The 25,460-nt window shown below is 42.7% G+C and overlaps 1 protein-coding gene across 1 annotated transcript in view; it reads right to left on the reverse strand.

Moving 5' to 3' along the window:
• Positions 1-3,291: 3,291 nt before the first annotated feature.
• Positions 3,292-25,460, reverse strand: part of LOC311001430 (retinal guanylyl cyclase 2-like) — a gene marked incomplete at its 5' end in the record, with an annotated part of 23,815 nt that continues 1,646 nt past the window's right edge. Inside the window, 22 exons of the mRNA XM_083992516.1 lie at positions 3,292-3,485; positions 4,285-4,370; positions 4,490-4,575; positions 4,680-4,778; positions 7,592-7,766; positions 7,879-7,947; positions 10,177-10,300; positions 10,472-10,635; positions 11,944-12,092; positions 12,222-12,365; positions 12,878-13,031; positions 13,693-13,869; positions 15,123-15,203; positions 15,532-15,648; positions 15,781-15,865; positions 15,963-16,038; positions 16,665-16,887; positions 19,774-19,923; positions 21,943-22,098; positions 22,183-22,325; positions 22,615-22,770; positions 23,820-24,050. Coding sequence (XP_083848642.1) covers positions 3,398-3,485; positions 4,285-4,370; positions 4,490-4,575; positions 4,680-4,778; positions 7,592-7,766; positions 7,879-7,947; positions 10,177-10,300; positions 10,472-10,635; positions 11,944-12,092; positions 12,222-12,365; positions 12,878-13,031; positions 13,693-13,869; positions 15,123-15,203; positions 15,532-15,648; positions 15,781-15,865; positions 15,963-16,038; positions 16,665-16,887; positions 19,774-19,923; positions 21,943-22,098; positions 22,183-22,325; positions 22,615-22,770; positions 23,820-24,050 — 2,933 coding nt within the window. The 3' untranslated portion in view covers positions 3,292-3,397. The remainder of the gene's footprint in view (positions 3,486-4,284; positions 4,371-4,489; positions 4,576-4,679; positions 4,779-7,591; positions 7,767-7,878; positions 7,948-10,176; positions 10,301-10,471; positions 10,636-11,943; positions 12,093-12,221; positions 12,366-12,877; positions 13,032-13,692; positions 13,870-15,122; positions 15,204-15,531; positions 15,649-15,780; positions 15,866-15,962; positions 16,039-16,664; positions 16,888-19,773; positions 19,924-21,942; positions 22,099-22,182; positions 22,326-22,614; positions 22,771-23,819; positions 24,051-25,460) is intronic.

Raw genomic sequence — 25,460 nt, forward strand, 5'->3', positions numbered from 1 at the left:
TTTGTGGCCACCCTGGTTTCTTTTTGTTGATCATTTCATCTGTGTTAAAACAAATGGAACGAAACACCCCAAGGGTCTGGACATTTGTCTGAATTTAAATTTTCCATCATCAGAACTTCAAATATATCAATATTATTCTGTTAAGATACAATCCTCCCCATTTACTCTTTCGTGGCCATTTGTGGCCAATTGAAACCCATTAAAACCACATGTTTTCATCCCTTGTTATTTCCAGTATAGAATTATCCAAATTAGGTAAAATGTGTATCGTTCCAAACTAGAGACTTGAAATTTATGGTTTTTAATGTTTTTTGTCAGATTTTTCCAGTAACCCTTTTTTGGCCAGGGGAACAAATGAATGTAATATTTTTATTTCACCACTAGGGGTCGCTAGTGACATATGTCCTACAAAGGAGCAAATGAATGACACAAATTTGACATGTATGTGATCCTGAGGATGTCTAATGATGATATTTGTTGTTGCCTAAAAAAAAAAATGTGTGTGTGTGTTTGTATGTGTGTGTGTTTTTTTAGATATCAAATCACACATAAGAATTGTTGCAGTTCAGTTGCAGTGAATTCCGTCTCCCAGTAATTCCTTGTTATTTCCAGTATAGAATCATGCAAACTAGGTAAAATGGGTGTCATTCTAAACTAGAGACTTGAAATTTATGGGTTTTAATGTTTTTTGTCAGATTTTGCCTATGGCCCATTTTTGGGAACGGGTACAATTTCATGTAATATTCTAGTTTGCCAATAGGGGTCAAAAAATGCATATGTGCTACAAAAGAGCCAATAAATTACACAATTGTGACAAATGAGTGATTTTGAAGATGTCTGATGATGATAGTCATTGCAACCTTTAAAAAAAAAATGTGTGTACGTGCATGTGTTTTTGTGTGTGTGTGTGTATGCGTGTGTGTTTTTTGAGCACAAATTAGTGGTGTTGCAGTGAATTGAGTCTCCCCAATAATCCCTTGTTATTCCCAGTATAAAATTATACAAAATAGGCAAAATGGGTTTCATTCTAAACTAGAGACTTGAAATTTATGGTTTTTAATGTTTTTTGTCAGATTATGCCAGTGGCCAATTTCCGGCCATGGGAGCAATTTCATGTAATATTCTAGTCTCCCCATAGGGATCATAGGTGGCATACACACTACAAAGGAGCAAATGAATGACACAATTTTGACATATGAGTGATCTTGAGGATGCCTGAGGATGATATGGGATATTGTATTACAAAAAATGTGTGTGTGTGTGTGTGTTTCTGTAGAGCATTTTTTCAATGTAATTTATAGGGGCTAAGTGTGATTTTTGATGTAATTTGCTTACCTACAAAAAACTAAAAATACAGAATAATAAATGTTACTGTGATTCTGATATATATCCAAGACTCTACTACCACAAATACAAGAAAGCCCATTGGCATTTAGAATACAGACTACAGTGTGTTATTTGTATACCAAAAAATGCATTGTGTGAGCAAATTGGCATTTGAAGGGTTAAAAAATTTAAAAATGAATGGTAATTTAATATGTATGGCAAGAACAGATATTAATTAAAAACTTTATGCAGTTAAAGTCGAAAAAAATTCAAATTATAAAAAATTACAGCCTTTTCCGTAGGTGGCCATTTTTGGCCACGAACAGGCTAAACGGGAGTTTTTATGTAATTTGCTTACCGACAAAAAACTAAAAATGCAGAATTTTCACTGTTATTGTGATTCTGTTATATATCCAAGACTCTACTACCACAAATACAAGAAAGCCCATTGGCACTAAGAATACAGACTACAGTGTGTTAATTTGTTTTACCAAAAGTGCATCATGTAAGCAAACTGGCAATTAAGGGGTTAAAACATTAAAATGTAATGATTATTTTATATGAATGGCAGGAACGGAAGTTAATTAAAAACATTATGCAGTGAAAGTTTGAAAAAAAATTAAAATTCCCAAAAAGTACAGCCTTTTCCGTAGGTGGCCATTTTTGGCCACGAACAGGCTAAACGGGAGTTTTTATATAATTTGCCTCCCTGCCCAAAAATAAAATTGTGTCATCAACAATGTTGTGGTGAATCATTTACATACCCCAGACTGTACGACTCCAAATATAAGAAAACCCAGTGGCACTGAGAATATATATAGTTTTCATTTTCTGTTTGTTTACAAACAAGGGCATCGTGCAAACAAACTGGCAAATGAGGGGTTAAAAAAATAAAAAGTAATGATTATTTTATATGAATGGCAAGAACGGAAGTTAATTAAAAACATTATGCAGTGAAAGTTTGAAAAAAAATTAAAATTCCCAAAAATTACAGCCTTTTCCGTAGGTGGCCACTTTTGGCCACGAACAGTCTTAACGGGAGTAAAAACGAACAAGCCCAGAGGGTTAAAACAAAGACAAGTTGGATTATTACTTATTATCCACACAACCACACACACTTTCCCTTGTCTCCCTTTATCTTCATTGTTTCTATGTTTAACGTCAACCTGCCAATGGGACTGTGGATGGAAATGAGCCACTTGGCTACAATCCCACACATTTACTCAACAGTGTTAATATGTTCTGTTCCCATTTAAAAATGAATAAATAACTCTGAATCTGAAATCTGAAAAAATCCCCTAATTGTCTTTTTGACTGTGTGTGTGTGTGTGTGTGTGTGTGTGTCTGTGTCTGTGTGTCTGTGTTTGTTTGTGTGTGTGTGTTTGTCCTCAACCTTTACTATTTGGAGTATGACATTTTTCCACTTCCATAAAACAAAGACATGACTTCATGTTTTTTTTTTTTTTATTGTTGACATAAAACAAACATGAGACATATAACATAACAGTCAAAACAATAACATTCAGGTTTAGGATATATGTGTCTGTGGTCACATTGGAAGTTTCTTATCACTGCTCTACTGCAGTCCTTTTTATCTCACACTGACTGAAGATCTGAACATACTCATTTATTGATTTTAACGTCAAATTAAGTGTAACTCAGTAGGAATAACTGATCATTGTTCAGCAGGAAATGGTCACTCCAGTGGATTAGAGGTAAAAGACTAGAATGCACTGCACAACAGAATGATATTTACTATTCATGTGCCTCCACAGGACAAGCCACAATGGACACACAAATGGTGTGTGAGTGCAGCATTGGGCTTGATAACATTCTCCTTTTTTACTGTGTTAAGTTTCAGTCCCATGAGGCACAGACATGTTTGGGCCAATAAGGTTATTGGTTTGCTATTGGTTGGTTATTGGTCCAATAAAAAGCTGATGAAGTGTCGACTGTCCACAACTTCATTCAGATTTCACAAGACTCCACCAGTTCTAATGGGTTTGACCTGTAAAGCACAAACCACGAGGTAGTGTGTGTTTGTGTGCGCGTGTGTCTTGGCATTATTTCATTATTTCTTCATTTTTTTCTGCCGGTCCAGGAATTTTTGTCGTCTCTCTACAGGAATCTCTTCCAAACTGATTCCATGTCCAGTGGCCCTGAGAGACAGAGACAAACCACATGTCAGTAATGAAAAGACAACTGAAGTCTTGATGGATTCTGGTTGGCTAATCGGGTGTCATTCAAGCTGAAACCTGCTGAGACTCTATCTTTGTTGTCCAGTTACCATGGGTTACAACTGTTTACTTATTCATATGTGTCCTTGTGAATCAGACTCTTTCTCTGAGGCTAGCATTAGCATTAGCACAGCTACCCAATAAAGACTGGAAGTTATAGGTTCAATTCATAACAATACTTTTGACTTTGATGTGAGTTTTAAAGCTCGGACTGACACTACATGTTTAATCCTCGATCTATCCATCAGTTTATCTTCCAATGTCATTGTTCACTGCAAAGATGATCCTGTCCGACCCTGTCCACCCGCTGGCCGACCCTGTCCACCCGCTGGCCCCCCATTATAATATAGTATAATATATATTATAGTACATGGGACCCAGGCTCAGAACAAACACATTCAGGAATACTTTTGTGCCAATTACAATTGGTTTTATAAATCAGCCACTGTGAGCCTGCCCTCCCCCCCGAGGCACTGGTGCCCAGAGTCTTAATGTTGCACTGTGATTGAAATGCATTTGTTTTGTTTTGTATTTGACTTGTTTGTGTTTTTGTGTTGGATAATAAAGTTTTCTGAATTGAATGTCATTGTTCACTGAGTCGTTCTTATTATCTTATTCTGGTATTTTATTTTGAAAATGCTTTCCCCCGTGTGTTTCCTTCCTGGCTTTGTGTTGGTCGTCTATGTGTAAGAACATTCTGGTTCTGGTGTTGGGTTCTTACCCTCCGCTCAGGTCCGGAGGAACAGGAAGTGGTTTGGTGAAACCATCTCGACCCATCAGCCAATAGGTGTCCTCCACACCCTTCGCCTACAAAACAAAGACTTTCTGTGTCACAAGTGTGGAAACGGTTCTAGTTCTGGTTCTGGTCCTGGTTCTAGTTCTGGTTCTGGTTCTGGTTCTGGTGCAGCGGACCGAGCTGAGCTCACCTGAGCCTTTCTGGTGTCGATGTGGTACCCCAGTTTGAGGCTGGTCAGGACTTTCACTGTGCACAGGCTGATGTGGATCCTGTAGGCTGAAGTCACGACATCATTATTATTGATTATCACTTATAATATAACTATATATAATATAATAATAATATAACTCAGATCAGTTACTCATCAGTTTTCTACGTACGCAGTCCGCTGGCTTCCATGTGCGACGCCCACGTCACCGTGTCTCCAAACAGACAATACCGGGGCATGGTGAGTCCCACCACACCGGCTACCACCGCACCTGAGGACAGACAGACAGGTGAGACACTCAGCTGCTCTGCATCCTGGACAGCTTAGAATTCCTGTCCAGAAGAGGAATCAAGCTGACAGATGTGCAGCTGACAGATGTGTAGCTGACAGATGTGCATCATCATCATCAACTACAGGTTGTAGTGAAGCCACTTCAACCCCTGAGTCTAATGAACAAACTAACGGTGCGTTCACACCAAACGCGATGGAGTATCGTGTCGCTTGACACATTTGTCACATTTTTCACCATCGCTTCATGGCTTCATGGCGCTATGATGCAACCCACCTCCCTCTGTTTTCTCTCTCTCATCAACCATGGCTGAGAAATATTAATAAATATAAATTAGGGCCGGGACTTTAACGCATTAATTACGATTAATTAACTACACAAAAATTAACGCGTTAAAAAAATTAACGCATTTTAATCGCACTTATTAAATTTTTTTTTTTTTTTTTTCTCTCTCATGTGTGTCTACGTGCGGTGCGGCAGTTTGAGAGGCTGACTGGTAGAGATGAGAGCTGGTGAAACACTAGCATTGTTATTTAAAACACCATCTCTGATCTCTGCCTATATAGCGCTAATTGCTCAGCTGCAGCGCTACATCTATGACCTGTCACTGTCACAGGTGCATCTCATCTCATTATGATAGGACTTCACCCTCAGAGCTCTGTCTTCAGACTGTCCTGACCTGTCCCTGAACATCACACGGGGACAACATGGAGCTGCTGTGTGATTGGTTACTGAGTTTTATTAATGTTTACATCAGGCTGAGTTCAACAAATCAGTTTATGCTACTGTGATTTAAGTAGCCTAGTTAAATACTACAGTAATCATCATAGTGTATTGGAAGGAAAGACCATTTAAATCTGTATCAAATATCCATTAATGAATTAATCGATAATTTGCATCCCTAGTCTGTTGGTCTTGGTTAAGTACCACCTTGAATGCTTAAAGGGATAGTATCATTTTTTTTTAAGTGGGGTTGTATGATCTACAAATAGCCCCTAAGTACTTTAATTGCTGTAGAAGACTCTCTAAAATTATATTATAGTGAACAATGGAACCGTGTATTTTTTTTCACGTAAAACCTCTTTTAGGCCGTTTCTTTGGGTCCATTCACAACACTGTATGTTGTAAATCTCTGGGCAGGGCTATGGGCTGGCGTTGCTAACGGGAGGAGTGTAGAGAGTCTTCTACTGCAATTAAAGTACTTAGGGGCTATTTGTAGATCATACAACCCCACTTTAAAAAAATGATACTATCCCTTTAAGCTTATGTATTCAGTCATTCAATGGTATACTAAAATCCATGTGGAAAAAAAATGCTTCTCACTGTTCTCAGGTCAAATATTTATATGCGATTAAAATGTGATTAATTGCGATTAATTAATTACAAAGCCTCTGATTAATTCGATTAATTTTTTTAATCGAGTCCCAGCCCTAATATATATATGTATAAATACATGTGAAATATTCACAAGGAAGAAGCTGTAGGTCCTCTGACCCTCTGCAGGCATTATCCTTTTTATTACGATGGCGGTAAAAGTACGACGTCGTGTCATAAAGCTCCGGGAAACGGCCATGGATGTATATTATTGATCTGTTTTACACAGCCACAGTTCTTCTCTGAAGGAGGGTCTGGTGAGAGACTACAGCCACAGTAATCTTCTCCACCATGTTTTGAAATCTGTGTCGGTGACGTGGTTGAATATCAACACTGATTGGATGTCGCGGCACAGCGTCACGCGATGTCGCTTGAAAAGTTCAAATTTTTCAACTTCAAGCGATGGACGCGATGATGCGATGGCCGCGTCATCGCTTCATCGCGTCGCTCTTATCGCCCGAAACGCGTCGCCCAACGCGCCATCGCGCGTCATCGCGTCATTTACATTGACTTTTAATGGAAAGTTGTGGCGTTCATCGCGTCCATCGCGTTTGGTGTGAATGCACCGTAACTCTGTCTTCATGTCACTGGCAGTGATGGAATAACAGTGTTACTCACAGCGCTACGTTTTAAAGTACCAAGTAATCAAAAAAGTTCCTGTTTCCCCCGTTACAACTCTGCCACTGTTAATGACAATAATAAAATGTTCTGTTACTTGACTCAAGAAGTCCCGTTACTAGATAACAATCCACCATTTAAGTGTACATTATATCCACATTTATTTCAGTCCATCAACTGGTGGTAAAAAATATGTTTATCTGGAACTAACCAATTCACTCAGTAAGCCTGTGCATACTCTCATTTTTCCAGGTCATAGTATCTCAAAGGAGTTTTAAATGTAAAGCAACTGGACTTGGTTATTTGTCTAGAAGACGTTTCACCTTCATCAGTTCATGTTCATCTGACCAGGCTGGGACTGGTGTGGAGACCAGGTATTCAGTCAGTATTCCTCCACACAGTCAAGCTCCGTGACGCTGTATCCCTCCACCTCTTCCACACAGCGCTGATCTAAACAGCTGATAGGCGGAGTGATACAACAGCTGATAGGCGGAGTGATACAACAGCTGATAGGCGGAGTGATACGATGTTTTGTCATGGAGCCTGCAGCCTGTGTAGAGGAATCCTGAGGAAGTTGGTCAGTTAGCGGGGTGAGTCCAAGAAATGAACTAATTACATTTTAACAGTAACGTGCCCAACACTGCTCACCGCTTTGAGGGATTCACACAGAAAAAGTCTTTTTTAGAAACTTTACATTTAGATGTAGAATCATCTTTCTCTCCATCATTAATATTACAATCATTCCTGTCTCCACTTGACTTCCTGTCACTTGTGTTTGTATGTTTGTGTGTGTGTGTGTGTACCTGAGTGCAGTCCGATGCGTATCTTCACCTTGATCTCGGGCATGTGTCTGATCTTGAACGCTCCGATGGAGTGCAGGATGTCCAGAGACATGTTGGACACCTCGGCCGCATGTTGGTTCCCGTTTCTGTTGGGGATGCCTGAAGCCACCATGTAGGCGTCGCCGATGGTTTCCACCTGCACACACAGAGCAGCTGTGATGTCATCCAGTTGTGATGTCATCCCAACCCCATACACTCCACAAGGTCAAAGGTCAAAGGTCAGAGACAGCGTTAAGAAATGTCTTTACCTTGTAGACGTCATGAGAAGCAATGATGGCATCGAACATGGTGTAGAGGTCGTTCAGCAGGTCCACCACCTGCACACACACACACACACACACACACACACACACACACACACACACACACACACACAGACACACACACACACACACACACACACACAGACACACACACACACACACACAGACACACACACACACACACACACACACACACACACACACACACACACACACACACACACACACACACACACACACACAGAGTCATGTGTCAGGAGCTCACAAACTCAGTCAATAAGAATAAAATACTTATTCTGCAGGTATTGATGTGAAACAAAAACAAGACGGTGACAGTACACAAGGTATTTGCTGCTTCTTATACTGTCAGAAATACTGTTATCTAAACAAATATCTGACAATACATACATTGCATCTAGACAGCATGGAAATGACCAATGTGATTTGGTTTTACAGTAACAATAAGCATTTTGAATCACAAGAGAAAATCTGAGGTTTAAAAATACCACTCTTACATTGACTGCACTTGTTCCCATGAGAACAGACTGAAAATATTCTCAAAAAATCATTTTTTTTTTACATAAAATTCTGATATTTGCCAAACGTCATCAACCATGATTACAAAATATTGTCAATTATTTTCAGGAAGATTGAAAATGTATTTAGCAGGAATTGGATGGTATATGTTTACAGTCAAACGTTTTCATGCACTGGAGGCTCAATTTTTGATAAATCAAAAATCCGAGAAACAAGTTTTGTGGAGGACAGTCTGGAGATGCTCCAGACCGTCTGTTTGGTGTCAGTTGACCTAAATTGTGGGAGAGAGTATTGAGTTTAAGTGGACAAAAGTTTCAGCAGTATTGGGGCGACATTTTGGTGAAAGTTTCAAAACTGTAGCATCTACTGTTTATTTGGTAGGAATTATCAAAGTTTTTTTTTTTTGTAATTTATTTTTTATTGACATTCAGAAACAGACATTCACAGCATATACATCATGTGAACATACTTCTTACATCTGTTGTCTGCCCTAAATGCCGAAATGTATTTTAGTTTATATCCAAGTTATGAGAAGAAAAACTTACAACCATAACAACAATTGAAACAAACAGACAAAAAAACTATGTACTGGTAGGGAGTGATCTTTCTCATACATCATAACTATTGGTTTGTGAAAATAAAATCCGGCCTATGAGGCGTGACATATTTGACCCAGTTTTCCCAGTATGATGTAAATTTCTCCAATTTGTGATTAACAAAAGCTGTTATCTTTTCCATTTTATAAATGTCCATTGTGATATCCATCCATATATTTATGGTTGGGCTCTCCGGTGATAACCATTTTCTGGTAATACTCTTTTTACAGGCCACCAGCAAAATATTTACTAAATGTTTATCTCTTTTCGGCCATTCCTGAGGTATGTGTCCAAAAAACATAGTCTTACTCTCAAGGGGTATTTCACATTTGAAGATATCCTGTAGAGCGTTGTGTATTTCTCTCCAGTAGTCCCTCAAGACAGAGCAGTCCCAAAAAATATGGTAGTGGTTGGCACTTTGATTTCCACAGTTCCTCCAGCAGATAGGAGAGTTATTATCATAGTGAGACTTCTGGGAGGGTGTTATAAAGTACCTAATTAGGCTCTTCCAGCCGAATTCCCTCCACTTTTGCGAGCTGGTAGGAATTATCAAAGTTTTTAATTGAAACTGTGTCCTCAGAGTTGAGTGGGCTGGACATTTCTAGACAAATTCTAGTTATTATTACACTTTATTATGAGCTTGTTAAACTTCCCACCAGAGGGGACAGAGTCTTAGATTTCTGTTAGAGCAACACCACGTCTGTCCATCGTCCTCCGCTCCACATACTAACAAAGACTCTTTCCTAGTTTCTCATGTATTTGCATATTTAACCCACAGCTACAGACTGAGTCTCTGAGTCTCTGAGTCTCTGTGTCTCTGTGTCTGTGTCTGTGTCTGTCTCTGTGTCTCTGAGTCTCTGAGTCTCTGTGTCTGTGTCTGTGTCTGTGTCTGTGTCTCTGTGTCTCTGAGTCTCTGAGTCTCTGAGTCTCTGAGTCTCTGTGTCTCTGTGTCTGTGTCTGTGTCTGTCTCTGTGTCTCTGAGTCTCTGAGTCTCTGTGTCTGTGTCTGTGTCTGTGTCTGTGTCTCTGTGTCTCTGAGTCTCTGAGTCTCTGTGTCTCTGAGTCTCTGTGTCTCTGTGTCTCTGAGTCTCTGAGTCTCTGTGTCTCTGTGTCTCTGAGTCTCTGTGTCTCTGTGTCTCTGTGTCTCGTACCTCGATGGGTTCGCTCAGAGCTGAGATGGTGGTGAAGCCGACGATGTCACTGAAGTACAGGGTGCAGTCTGAGTAGTGTTCAGGTTCTACTGGTTTCCCTTTCTTCAGAGACTGAGCCACCGACCTGACACACACACACACACACACACACACACACACACACACACACACAATTACTGAGGGCTGGAACTACCACTTGGGAGGGTTAACCATAAGTGAACAGTGATCAGTCCTCCTGGTGATAGTTAGCTTCCGGTTAGTTACCTTCAGGTTAGTTAGCTAATCTATCTCTTACTTGGGCAGCAGCTGTCCAATCAGTTTGTCCGTCTTGCTCCTCTCCACCTCCAGCTCGTCGGTCCGCTCTCGGATCAGATCCTCCAGGTTGGAGCTGTACTGCTCCAGCATCCGCAGCATGGAGTCGATGATGTTTGCCCTCTTGCCCCTGTTGATGCCTCGAAACTGCAAACACACAGCAACACACATTATGAAGACCTTCCTTTATGACAGGGCTTTTAGTTAGAGCTGGTTCAGGTAGCTCTGAACCATTTTATAGCTACGCTGCTATAGGCTTAGACTGCTGGGGACACATCTGGTTACACACTGCCATCCAGTCCCCCCATTAAGCTGGTCTGTCCTCTCTTCCTATGAACCAGTCTGCCATCCAGTCCTCCCATTAAGCTGGTCTGCCCTCCCTTCCTATGAACCAGTCTGCCATCCAGTCCTCCCATTAAGCTGGTCTGCCCTCCCTACCTATGAACCGGTCTGCCACCCAGTCCTCCCATTAAGCTGGTCTGTCCTCTCTTCCTATGAACCGGTCTGCCATCCAGTCCTCCCATTAAGCTGGTCTGTCCTCTCTTCCTATGAACCGGTCTGCCATCCAGTCCTCCCATTAAGCTGGTCTGCTCTCTCTTCCCATGAACCAGTCTGCCATCCAGTCCTCCCATTAAGCTGGTCTGTCCTCTCTTCCCATGAACCAGTCTGCCATCCAGTCCTCCCATTAAGCTGGTCTGTCCTCTCTTCCCATGAACCAGTCTGCCATCCAGTCCTCCCATTAAGCTGGCCTGCCCTCTCTTCCTGTGAACCAGTCTGCCATCCAGTCCTCCCATTAAGCTGGTCTGTCCTCCCTTCCCATGAACCAGTCTGCCATCCAGTCCTCCCATTAAGCTGGTCTGTCCTTCCTTCCCATGAACCAGTCTGCCATCCAGTCCTCCCATTAAGCTGGTCTGTCCTCTCTTCCCATGAACCAGTCTGCCATCCAGTCCTCCCATTAAGCTGGCCTGCCCTCTCTTCCTGTGAACCAGTCTGCCATCCAGTCCTCCCATTAAGCTGGTCTGTCCTCTCTTCCCATGAACCGGTCTGCCATCCAGTCCTCCCATTAAGCTGGTCTGCTCTCCCTGCCTCCCTTGCCTACCAGAAGCTTCCTCCTTCAGCTGTTGTTAACATTTCCATGTTTCTCACATTCTCTGTTATAAAGTGTTTTCTTGTCTGTAACAACATCTCTGTCCTGGGTGATGATCCCTCCTCTGTTGCTCACCCTGAGCTTTCTCCTGGTTTTCCCTGTTAAAAGGGTTTTCCATGGAGTTTTTCCTCAGTGGATGTGAGGGTCTAAGGACAGAGGATGTTGTTATGATGGGATGTAAAGCCCTTTGAGACAAACTGGTGGTAAAAAATGGGCTATACAAATAAAATTGCCTTGCCTTGCCCCCGCCGGCCCCTGTTGCCCCTCGTTGCCCCCTGTTGCCCCTCGTTGCCCCCCGCCCGTCTCACCTGTTTGAAGATGTCGTCGAAGCTCGGCCTCTTGCAGGGATCTTCGTTCCAGCTCTCGGTCATCAGAGAGAGACACTCGGTCGGAGCCTCGTCCACCGACACCACCGGCCTGAAGAGAGGGGGGGGGTTCTTCAGACGCTCCACGATCTCTGACAGACAGACAGGTGGTCAGACAGACAGACAGACAGGTGGTCAGACAGACAGGTGTCAGACAGACAGACAGACAGACAGACAGACAGACAGGTGGTCAGACAGACAGGTAAAACATCCTGTCTCACCGTGCCACGGCATGTCCATCATGGCGTACGGCAGCGTCCGTGAGATCACTTCCTGCATGATGATGGAGAAACTAAAGACGTCGCCAGCGAACGAGCCGCCGCGCCGCGGAGACCTCAGGAGCTCCGGGGCCACCCACAAGAGCTCTGAGAGACAGACAGGTGGTCAGAGAGACAGACAGGTGGAGAGACAGACAGGTGGAGAGACAGACAGGTGGAGAGAGACAGACAGGTGGAGACAGACAGACAGGTGGAGAGAGAGAGACAGGTGGAGAGAGACAGACAGGTGGAGAGAGACAGACAGGTGGAGAGAGACAGACAGGTGGAGAGAGACAGACAGGTGGAGAGAGACAGACAGGTGGAGAGAGACAGACAGGTGGAGAGAGACAGACAGGTGGAGACAGACAGACAGGTGGAGAGACAGAGACAGGTCATGTGACCTCTGGTAGAACCTGGCAGGGCTAGCGTTGGCTACTTGTACTTCATGTTTAGCTACTTGTACTTCATGTTTAGCTACTTGTACTTCATGTTTAGCTACTTGTTCTTCATGCTTAGCTACTTGTACTTCATGTTTAGCTACTTGTACTTCATGTTTTACCTTGTACTTCACGTTTAGCTACTTGTTCTTCATGTTTAGCTACTTGTACTTGATGTTTTACCTTGAGGATCCTCCGGGAGCTCGAGGCCCTGAGAGTGAAGGATCATGGGAAGTCCGTAGTCAGAGACTTTCAGCACAAAACGTCCATCGACCAAACAGTTTGTTGACTTGAGTCGACCGTGACTCAGACCTCGAAGGTGAAGGTACTTCATCCCCTGGAACACAGCGGCAGCTGGTTATTATTACATCATTCCTCGGCAGCCAATCAGAGCAGCTGGTTATTATTACATCATTCCTCGGCAGCCAATCAGAGCAGCTGGTTATTATTACATCATTCCTCGGCAGCCAATCAGAGCACAGAGTCGGAAACAAAAGGGCTGGCAGGAAGGTGTTAGTCACAGATCATTGGGTCTAAGGGAAGGATGTTCAGTGGATCTTTAAAGCAGCAGTAAGCGATCCGGTGGTTTTGTCTAACTTCCTGTCAGCAGATGGAGTTAGCAGTCCCCGCCCTCGTCATGGATCTATTGGTCCTCGTCCCTACGTCACCACATTCAGGCGCATCCCTTGGCTGCACACACAGAGAGGACTGCCCCTTTATGCCGTTCTCTCTCCTCATTGGATAAAGGTTGTAGGATACAAGGAAAGTTTTCTCCTGGGCTCAGAGCAGAGCAGAGTGACTGACAGACCCGTGTTTCAGACCAAACACTCTATAGAAGTGATTGCTGTCGGAAGATACAACTATTTAAGACTTAGATTAACACAAACATTCACCTTACTTCTGCTTTAATGTCCGACTGATACAGGAAGTCCCTGGATGGGGTTAGGGTGACACACACACACACACACACACACAGAGTGGTGGTATCTCGGCTGCACCTTGATCAGGTCCATGAGCAGAGAGGACTTGAACATCCAGTCCAGCCGGATCTCTCCGTCGGCCAGCAGGTCGGCCAGACTTCCTCTGGGACAGTGTTCCACCACCAGAGCGAAGATCCCCGAGTCCAGAAACAGGCCGAGGTACAGGTTCAGGTTCTCGTGGCGCATCTCACGCAGCTGCACCGACACACACAGACCAGATTTAATTTATCATCTCACATCTCACGCAGCTGCACCGACACACAGACCAGATTTAATTTATCATCTCACGCAGCTGCACCGACACACAGACCAGATTTAATTTATCATCTCACGCAGCTGCACCGACACACAGACCAGATTTAATTTATCATCTCACGCAGCTGCACCGACACACAGACCAACACACAGACCGACACACAGACCGACACACAGACCGACACACAGACCGACACACAGACCGACACACAGACCGGATTTAATGTTCTATTATCAACAGTGTGTAACTACTGTGTATTATCAACAGTGTGTAACTACTGTGTATTATCAACAGTGTGTAACTACTGTGTATTATCAACAGTGTGTAACTACTGTGTATTATCAACAGTGTGTAACTACTGTGTATTATCAACAGTGTGTAACTACTGTGTATTATCAACAGTGTGTAACTACTGTGTATTATCAACAGTGTGTGTAACTACTGTGTATTATCAACAGTGTGTGTAACTACTGTGTATTATCAACAGTGTGTGTAACTACTGTGTATTATCAACAGTGTGTAACTACTGTGTATTATCAACAGTGTGTGTAACTACTGTGTATTATCAACAGTGTGTAACTACTGTGTATTATCAACAGTGTGTAACTACTGTGTATTATCAACAGTGTGTAACTACTGTGTATTATCAACAGTGTGTAACTACTGTGTATTATCAACAGTGTGTAGCTACTGTGTATTATCAACAGTGTGTAACTACTGTGTATTATCAACAGTGTGTAACTACTGTGTATTATCAACAGTGTGTAACTACTGTGTATTATCAACAGTGTGTAACTACTGTGTATTATCAACAGTGTGTAACTACTGTGTATTATCAACAGTGTGTAACTACTGTGTATTATCAACAGTGTGTAACTACTGTGTATTATCAACAGTGTGTAACTACTGTGTATTATCAACAGTGTGTGTAACTACTGTGTATTATCAACAGTGTGTAACTACTGTGTATTATCAACAGTGTGTAACTACTGTGTATTATCAACAGTGTGTAACTACTGTGTATTATCAACAGTGTGTAACTACTGTGTATTATCAACAGTGTGTAACTACTGTGTATTATCAACAGTGTGTAGCTACTGTGTATTATCAACAGTGTGTAACTACTGTGTATTATCAACAGTGTGTAGCTACTGTGTATTATCAACAGTGTGTATCTGCTGTGTATCTGTACCTGGATAAACAAACTCTGGGTACTTTGATTGACACTTGATATCTTTGCACCAGAAATCTTCTTCATCCAGACCCAGTCGCCCTGGTAACATCACAACCAATCAGAGAACAGAGTCAGTGTGAGAGACAGTCGCCCTGGTAACATCACAACCAATCAGAGAAGAGAGTCAGTGTGAGAGACAGTCGCCCTGGTAACATCACAACCAATCAGAGAACAGAGTCAGTGTGAGAGACAGTCGCCCTGGTAACATCACAACCAATCAGAGAACAGAGTCAGTGTGAGAGACAGTCGCCCTGGTAACATCACAACCAATCAGAGAAGAGAGTCAGTGTGAGAGACAGACCCACATCAACAGGCTTGTGTACCGTGTATAGGTACTGTGTATAATTGCAGTATAATAATATAGTACCTGCAGTATTCCTATGTTGGAGCTCTCGGGTGTTGTCAGGATGAAACTTCGAGCGACCGAGCGCAGCGGAGTTTTAATCTCTAGAAGACTCCTCATGATCGACTCGTCGTTGAGTTTCTATGGCGACAGCAACAAGACAACGTCAACAACATGAGCAGCCGCAGCTTGTTGAGTGAATGAGTGAATGAGTGAATGAGTGAATGAGTGAATGAGTGAATGAGTGAATGAGTGAATGTTCAGAGTTGTCACCTTTCTGCTGACGTGAGTGTCGATGAAGACGATGTCGTCCAGAGTCATCATCAGTTTGGAGGTGTTCGATGCACCTCTGTACTTCCTGAGATTATTGATCATAACAATAATTATTATCACGACTAAATAAACTTAGTGTATCCTAGTGAAAACTGTGTGTGTGTGTGTGTGTGTGTGTTGACCTGATCCAGAAAATAAATGCTCCAATCACAGCACAGCACAACAGAGAGAGCAAGAACATTGTTGCCGCGTCGACACCTGCAGAGACAGGAAATGAAACCATTGAATCCCATATACACACACACACACACACACACACACACACACACACTGAGCATGACTGACAGCAGGGGGGCTCAGCATCAACAGCACATCACAAAGCATAGATATATACTGACTAGATACCGCCTTCTGCTTCTCAGCGTACGTCAACACGGCGGCCATCTTGGTGAGGGGTTTCTGACCATAGACATATAAACGTCTGACCAGCAGTCAGACCAGTCAGACCCTGTAGAACACATTTCAGTGTATTTATGCATGTGGGTGTGTGTCTGAGTATCTAAGTGGATGTTTAATACATTTAAAAAAAATTATTAAAAAATTTCCAATTTTTTTTTGTTAGGGTTGTATCATAAATATCTGTCTGACATTTATAATAAACCAAATGGCTTGAAAATCGGTTGAATATTCGGTGAGTTATGGTGATGTTAATGGTTGATAGACGTCTGCCTCTGTTGACTAGTGCAGGAAGTAGACACGGCTTCCCCCTGACCAAGATGGCCGCCGCGTTGATGCGTTCCACTCAATAGAGCTGCCTAGGAACGCAGCATCTAGTCAGTATATATATCTATGATCACAAGGAAGCAACAGGTCATTGAACTCACCGCCGGTGCAGGCTTCGTCCGGACTGAACCAACAGAAACTGGCCGAGGGCGGTTTCCCTCCGGGAAAGGAGAAGGAGCGGCTCAGCGGCCTCAGACCTCCCAACGCTCCGTCTGCTGCGTGTCCGGGAGCCAGAGAGTGAGTCGGCACCAGTCGGTCTCCGTCACTGTCCAGCACCACGTAGCCGGCCTGTAGGCCACGCCCCTCTTTACCTCCATACAACACCTGAGAGAGAAGAGACAAGACATTAAGGCCACGCCCCTCTCTACCTCCATACAACACCTGGTAGAGAAGAGACAAGACATTAAGGCCACGCCCCTCTCTACCTCCATACAACACCTGAGAGAGAAGAGACAAGACATTAAGGCCACGCCCCTCTTTACCTCCATACAACACCTGATAGAGAAGAGAGAGAAGACATTTTGGTAACACTTTACTGTAATAGGTATTGATCAGATTGACATAACACTGTCATAAACACCAATGAATACTTATGACAGCTGTGGTTAAGTGTCATTCAGTAAGTTATGTCACTTTTAATGCAAAGTTGACATTGTTTGAGATGTTTTTGTTCTGACAACTTGACATAAAGACAATTTAAACTGTCATAGCAGACCTAATTGCCAAACTTTAAAAATGATGTCAAGTTCTCATAACAAGGACTGTAGCTGTCGCCATAATACAGCTATGGGTTACCGTGGCAACAGTTACAGTGATACACATTTGATTTCAAATTGTTTTCTTTATTATGTTTATATAAATTAATATTAAAAACTTTCTGGTGTTAAATTCATAGTTCTGCTACTAGACATTATTAGAATATTAAGTTAAAATTGTTAAAAAGGTTACTTCCTGTCAGAGTCACGTAATACGTGAGCCGGAAGTTGTGAGGAGAAGCGGGCGAGAGGGAGAGAAAGAGGGAGAGAAGAAAGGAGACGAAAAGACACGGAAAAGAGACGAAAGGACTGTCTATCACTGGTTTAGCAGGCGTACACGGTAATTATTCTGAATATTGATACTTGTGTACCCATGTGTAAGAAACTATACTGTGAAAATAATGTATGTGAAATGTGTTTTGTTTTACTGCAGTTTTCACGGTGTTCCGTAACTTCACCAGAGAATAAATGGTTGTGGACATCAGTACGAAGCGTCAGTCATTTACCAGGGTAGATACAAGGACATCTCAAACAATGTCAACTTTGCATCAAAAGTGACCCGGTGCATATTCTCATTTGTCCAGGTCATAGTATTTCAAAGGAGGTTAAATCGAAAGCAACTGGACTTAGTTATTTGTCTAGGAAGACGTTTCACCTCTCATCCAAGAGGTTTCATCAGTTCATGTAGCAGCTGACCAGGCTGGGACTGGTCCAACTATCTGGTGTGGAGACTCACTATTTAACCTCTTGTGTGGGCGTTCACAAGGGTGATGATGTCACTGGTTCCCTTTTGTGCTCCAAGTGCCAACGACAGTCGTTTAAAGGACTGCCTTTGATGGAGAGTTGGTTTCGACTTCGTTATAATGTAACCCACCTCAAAAATTGTGGTTTTTGGTGTATTCCTCTTAAACAGTTGATTAATATGACATTAAGTATGGTGATATGTTATAGAAAAAAGTCATGAGTAATATAAAGTGTTGAGTTTCCTGTTTCATTGAATTATCAGGCACAAATAGCCCAGGTTGAGTCCTGTTTTGTCTGTTCTTTTATCCACTTTGCAGCAGTTGCCAGGTGCTTTACAGAATGGCCCATAGGTGGCGCCCGTCTCATACAGCTTTGTTTCGGTTTTGTTGTTTTTCTTTTCTTCTGTGCTTACTGCTGCGAAGTTAGAGGAAGTACACAGCTTGTACTCCGGGAAAAGAGACAGAAAAGTATTATTTTACACCTGGGACCGTATCAGAAGTGTCTAAATAATTATTCTTTTGGAAATAGGTAAGCTCGTGCTTTGTGAACTCACTGTTGTTATTTTTCATGTGTTTACATCCGTAGTTTACGAGTCTCAGAAGGTTAACATTGGTGCTATTGCTAACTCGTGCTAATCGGTTCAGTATAAATGTTGAAATGTATTGTTGCAAGGCAAATGTATAGGATTAATGTTAAAGTTCTACCATGTGTAGTTTCACATTTAGTTGAGTGTGAATGTGCATTTACGTGAGGTATTAAGTGTAATATATCGGCGGCTGTATAGTCGTGTTGGTTTTTTCTTTTCTTCTGTGCTTGCTGCTGCGAAGTTAGAGGAAGTACACAGCTTGTACTCCGGGAAAAGAGACAGAAAAGTATTATTTTACACCTGGGACCGTATCAGAAGTGTCTAAATAATTATTCTTTTGGAAATAGTCCGGATATGTTTCGGGAACCGCGGTGTGTGTGACCGGGAGGAGGAGCAGTAGTCCGCTGCCAGCTTGCTGCAGAGGAGCCAAGAAGGAGGGAGTGCGATCGGTGGACATCGGACTGGGCTCGAGACTCGAGTCAGGACTTCATCTCGGCTTCGCTTGTGCTGGTGCTGGTGCCTGGTGGGATTCGGCCACCTCGTGGGAGCGACAGAGACTGCGAATAAACATTTGGTTCAGAGGTACCAGGGGGTTGTGCACAACCAGACAAACTTACAGCTGCAGCTAGATTTATTTTACTGGCCAGAGTGTTTTTTTTTATTTTTTTATTTTATTTTTTTATTTTGGGGAATTTGAAAGAAACAAATGTGAAGTTGTGAACTGAAAGAAAAAGGTGAACTGTGAAATAATAATTGAAAAGAAAGAAACTGAGTGTGTGAAGTGATTTTCTTACAGCCAAGATTTATTGTGTCAGTCATTGCATTTAAATAACATAATCTTACCCTCGAACCAGGGCATCCCTTAGATGTGGTGACCCCTAGACCTTGAGATAAATTTACAGTTTCATTGTCCTGGTTACAATAACACAATAGGGGCACTAACGAAGTCGAAACCAACTCTCCATCAAAGGCAGGTATGTCACGGGTGTATTACAGTGTATCACAGGTGTACCATAGGTATGTCACGGGTGTATCACAGGTGTATCACAGTGTGTCACATGTATGTCACATGTATGTCACAGGTATACCACAGGCTGAGTCTGTCCTTCTGAACTTGTGTCTGACCTGATTGAAGCCCTGGAAGTCAAAGCCTCCGTCTGATTGGACGAGCTGGTCACCTGTGACCCAGCGCCCGCCCCCTGCTTGACGACGCTCTTCCACGGCCTTGGCAACGTAGTACACCATGTTGAAGATGGTGCCGAAGATCGGAGACACCTGCAGACAAAGTTAACATGAGCTGGTTCAGGAAGGTTCAGGCCGGCATTATGGCTATCCCATAATGCATTGCAACAGAAATATTTAAAACATTGAAACCATCCATCACAGTATTTTATGTTGTGTAGCTGTTGTGTAGCTGTTGTGTAGCTCTTGTGTAGCTGTTGTGTAGTAGTTGTTGGTATTAATTATCTGGTTGTGTAGCCGTTGTGTAGCCGTTGTGTAGCCGTTGTGTAGCCGTTGTGTAGCCAGAGGCGGTCCTGGCTAGTTTTACGCCCTGGGCGAAACCATCCCCTGGTGCCCCCCCCCAAAAAAAAAAAAAAAAACCCACCAACGAACAAACACAAGAATATATTATAATCAGTGTTGGGGGGGGGGTTTCTTTTAAAATGTATTCCCCTACAGATTACTGATTACATGTCCCAAAATCTGTAATCTGTAATGCATTTCGATAACTCAAGTAAAGTAATACTAATAGTACTTTCTGGATTACTACGTTTAGCGTATTTCAAAATCACCTGCCTGAGCGCCTTTAACACTGAATTTGATCTTACACATGATCTTATAGGCTACCGTGGTTCCTTTAGATTAAATCATCAATAAATGTGTTGTCAAACCACAGTTTAATTTGTTATTGATCATCCAGCCATATTTAAATGATTTTTTAAAATAGTCAATCACATAAAATTATAGGCTTAGGCTATATTAAAACTGAGCAGCTTGACTACAGCCTCTGAACCTCTAAAAAAAATACACAATTTAAAATAGTTTTTGTTTGTGAGTGTAGGGCCAGCAACATGATATTTTGAATATAAAGTAATGACAGGAACCACTGTTCCATCTGTAAGCTAAACTAAAAATGTGCTTAAACTCACGTCTCTGCTGAAGTCGGTGTGGTTTTGGAAACAGCGTGACGTTGCTGTTAAACCAGCTCATTAGAAACATCATGACAGTCCAGGATCCTTTTTAACACATGATCCTGTTGCAGTTCATTCATGTTGTTTACCAGAGACCGGACATTGAAGAGGAAGAAGAGGAATATTGCTGGGCATCCCATAGCAACATTACCAAAATGAAGCCAACTTCAGGGCGAGGAGTTTAGCGCTTAACCCTCCTTTCTTTCCCCGCATGAGAGCCCTCTGGGCCGGCGGAGCATCCGACGTGAGACCTCAGCAGTCGCGAGTTGATCCCCCACCGCCCCCCTCCCCCCTCGCCTCCTCTGACACACACACACAACCTGTAGTAGACCCAGAACCTGTAGTAGGCCTATGACTCTCAGCAGCAAGTTGACGTGACATAGGGGCGCCCCAGCGACCACTCCACTAACTTGACGGCGAGTTTTGTTTTGTCTTTTTTTTTTTTTTTTTTTTGGAGAGCGCTTGTGCGCCCTCACAAAGATTGCGCCCTGGGCGGTCGCCCATATTGCCCATAGCTAAAACCGGCCCTGTGTGTAGCTGTTGTGTAGCTGCTGTGTAGTAGTTGTGTAGCTGTTGTGTAGCTGTTGTGTAGTAGTTGTTGGTATTGATTATCTGGTTGTGTAGCTGTTGTGTAGTAGTTGTTGGTATTGATTATCTGGTTGTGTAGCTGTTGTGTAGCTGTTGTGTAGCTGTTGTTGGTATTAATTATCTGGTTGTGTAGCTGTTGTGTAGCTGTTGTGTAGCTGTTGTGTAGCTGTTGTGTAGTAGTTGTTTGGGGTTGTGTAGCTGTTGTGTAGCTGTTGTGTAGTAGTTGTGTAGCTGTTGTGTAGTAGTTGTGTAGCTGTTGTGTAGCTGTTGTGCAGCTGTTGTATAGCTGTTGTGTAGTAGTTGTGTAGTAGTTGTGTAGCTGTTGTGTAGCTGTTGTGTAGCTGTTGTGTAGCTGTTGTGTAGTAGTTGTTGGTATTAATTATCTGGTTGTGTAGCTGTTGTGTAGTAGTTGTTGGTATTAATTATCTGGTTGTGTAGCTGTTGTGTAGCTGTTGTGTAGCTGTTGTGTAGCTGTTGTGTAGCTGTTGTGTAGCTGTTGTGTAGTAGTCGTCACCTCGGTGGCAGCGACGGCAGATCGGATCTCTCGGGTGATTTGTGCCTGACGAAAAGCTTCATAGAAACTCTGATCGGACGCCATGGTAACGGTCAGCACAGAGCTGTAGGCGTGGCGAAGCGGCGTGCTGTTGGTCAGCTGAGGGAAAGCTGTGTCCTGATTGGACAGAGGGAAGAAGCAAGGAACCAATCAGAGCTCAGTTTGAAACCCTGATGATAAACAAAGTGTAGTTGTATTTACCTGATGGGGCATCGCATAGAGCAGGGCGTCGTACGGTATAAACACGTAACCATCGGAAACCATCCCCATGTCCAGAGCAGCCAATAGGAGCTCTCGCTGGTCCTCTCCACCAATCAGGACTGAGCTCATGCACAAGATCACCACTGAAACATTAAAGGTGAGTTAATTAGTTTAAGGTTCTGTAACATTGTCCAGTCTGAATATTCTCATTTGTCCCAGTCAGAGTTACCTCAAGGAAATTTAAATCGAATGGTTATTTGACGAATAACCAAGTCCAGTTGCATTCGATTTAAATTTCCTTGAGACTGTCCAGGTTTCTGAGAGGACTGGACCCAAACGCACAGAAATATATTTATTAAACTATTTAATCCACGGGAACGTGCAGAGGGAAAACACTATAAGCTTTTGAAATTCAGATTTCTCAGTCCTGACCTTTGACCTTGTCTGCTTCTTTAATTGCCCGTAGCGCCTCCCGTGCTCCGCCATTGTTCTTTGTTTCCATGGTAACCACCGGACCAACCGGCAGGCCCATAGCCTGCAGCGCTGAGGCCACTTCCTGCCCGGTGCTCTGCCACAGGTCGGACGGAGCTGGTGATGAACAAGAGGGACAGAGAGAGAGAGAGACTCTTTGTTTTAGTTTTAGTTTTATTTGTTAGGATCCCCATTACTACTGTTACTACTATTACTACTGTTACTCTATTGGTCGATGGATATTTTCTGTCTCCTATTGATCCTTTGAAATCACTTTGTTTCAGTTTCAGTTAATGTTTCTAGTTCCAGATGTGATCAATCTCTGAAGGGAAAAACTCGGGGCCTGTCCCATTCCTCCACACTTGGCTCAGTGCGCTTGGTTACACACACTTTGGTGACGTTTTGCCGGGTTACGGTAACGTATATTTACATACAGTGTTCAGCATGGATTAAGTGGCCAAGCGTGTGGGGGGAGATTTAAAAACAATTGGGACAAACTTGACAAGTGCAGCCTGTGCCATTAAGCACACTAGCACAACTACGACACACTCACACACACACACACACACAGCACAGCAACAGTTTTAATAAACACAGTCTCATCTACTCCTAAAGTGTCTCTATGCACAAGATTCAGATCATAAACATGTAAGCCCAACTCCGTAAGTAAATAAAACAAACAAGAAAAACATAAAATAAAAATATGAACAGAGCATGATGAATATAAAATATGACATTAAAAAGTCATAATTATGAGATAGAAAGTTAATTTCATTTTATTGAGATTAATTCAACTGCATTTCCTAAACATGGCTTGTGGCTCTGGGTGACGGCGGACTTCACCGTGGTGCATTGTGGGATTTATACTTGGTCAAATACCGCTGGGATGCGGTCTGACCTTCAGTGTGGGTGAAGTGCAAATCAAGCGCGCTGCACTTTCGGTCGTTGGAGAAACGGGACACACTGAACTGACACTAAGAACATGAACACACACGCCAAGCGGCCAAGTGTGTAAGTGTGTAAGTGTGATCGACACACAGGTCTGTCTGTGTGATCGAGTGTGCATATTGGGACAGACTCACACCCTATTTCTACATAACTTCACCAATCAACCAATGAAATGACAAGAGGACATAAACCCCGCCCACTGTGATACGATGTGCTACCTGAGACGACGCCGACGTGCGCCCAGTGGAAGAACCTGAGGACGGTGAACAAGACTCTGCTGGGGGGAGTGATGGGCGGGAGGTTCGGCCAATCAGCATCGAGACAGCCTGGCGACGCTAGCCCCGCCTCCCAGTGCTGAGCAAACAGGGAGGCGGCGTTACAGAGCGCGGGGTTGAAGGGTCCGATGTAGGCGTGGCCGTAACCCTCCATCTCGCCCAGTTCTGTCAGAGCTGAAATCAAACCACAGAAGAAGACACTCATCACCGTCCAATGGCTGCAGGTTATAAAAGTTTAATTGTTGTGTAATGAACCTTTAGAGGAGGAACAGGTTCTAAAAGTTTAATTGTTGTGTAATGAACCTTTAGAGGAGGAACAGGTTGTCCTGGTTCTTGCATTGCTGCACCCCCATCTCATCCATCCATCCCTGACAGTTTTTTATTGCGCACTGTAGCACTTTATCACACTGTTTTATATTTGGTTTCGTTGTTTGGTTTCGTTGTGTTCTCAACCCATCTTAGCACAACTCCCTGTTCTGGTCTTTGCATTGTTGCATCTTCATCCATCTTATCCATCCCATAAACAGTCTTTTTTTGTTTTTTTTATAGTAGCGTCATGTTAATTGTCTCTCTTTGTAGTTTTTTTGTCTGTTGGTTTCTGTTGGATACATGTGTTTTTCTCCTGTTTTTATGAATTATATTGTTATGTCCTTGTGTTTATTTTAATGGCTTTTAACACCTTGCCAGGAGGACTACAGTCGGAAACTAGCCGTTGGCTAACACTGGCACTTTTACATTTTATTATGCTCATTAATGTGCATTGTCCTCCTTAAATAAAAAATAAAATAAAATAAAAAAGTATAAAATGGTGTAATGTACCTTTAGAGGAGGAGCAGTATAAATGGTGTAATGTACCTTTAGAGCAGCAGTATAAATGGTGTAATGTAGCTTTAGAGCAGCAGTATAAATGGTGTAATGTAGCTTTAGAGCAGCAGTATAACTGGTGTAATGTACCTTTAGAGCAGCAGTATAAATGGTGTAATGTAGCTTTAGAGGAGGAGCAGTCTTCCTCCAGCAGCTTCACATCGTACCAGAATGTGTAATGTGTAATGTACCTTTAGAGCAGCAGTATAAATGGTGTAATGTACCTTTAGAGTATTAAATGGTGTAATGTACCTTTAGAGCAGCAGTATAAATGGTGTAATGTACCTTTAGAGGAGGAGCAGTCTTCCTCCAGCAGCTTCACATCGTACCAGAATGTGTAATGTGTAATGTGTAATGTATCTTTAGAGCAGCAGTATAAATGGTGTAATGTACCTTTAGAGTATTAAATGGTGTAATGTACCTTTAGAGTATTAAATGGTGTAATGTACCTTTAGAGGAGGAGCAGTCTTCCTCCAGCAGCTTCACATCGTACCAGAATGTGTAATGTGTAATGTAGCTTTAGAGCAGCAGTATAAATGGTGTAATGTACCTTTAGAGTATTAAATGGTGTAATGTACCTTTAGAGCAGCAGTATAAATGGTGTAATGTACCTTTAGAGGAGGAGCAGTCTTCCTCCAGCAGCTTCACATCGTACCAGAATGTATAATGTGTAATGTACCTTTAGAGCAGCAGTATAAATGGTGTAATGTACCTTTAGAG

This window comes from Trachurus trachurus (assembly GCF_905171665.1).
Source record: "Trachurus trachurus genome assembly, chromosome: 18".
In the NCBI taxonomy this organism is placed as follows: domain Eukaryota; kingdom Metazoa; phylum Chordata; class Actinopteri; order Carangiformes; family Carangidae; genus Trachurus; species Trachurus trachurus.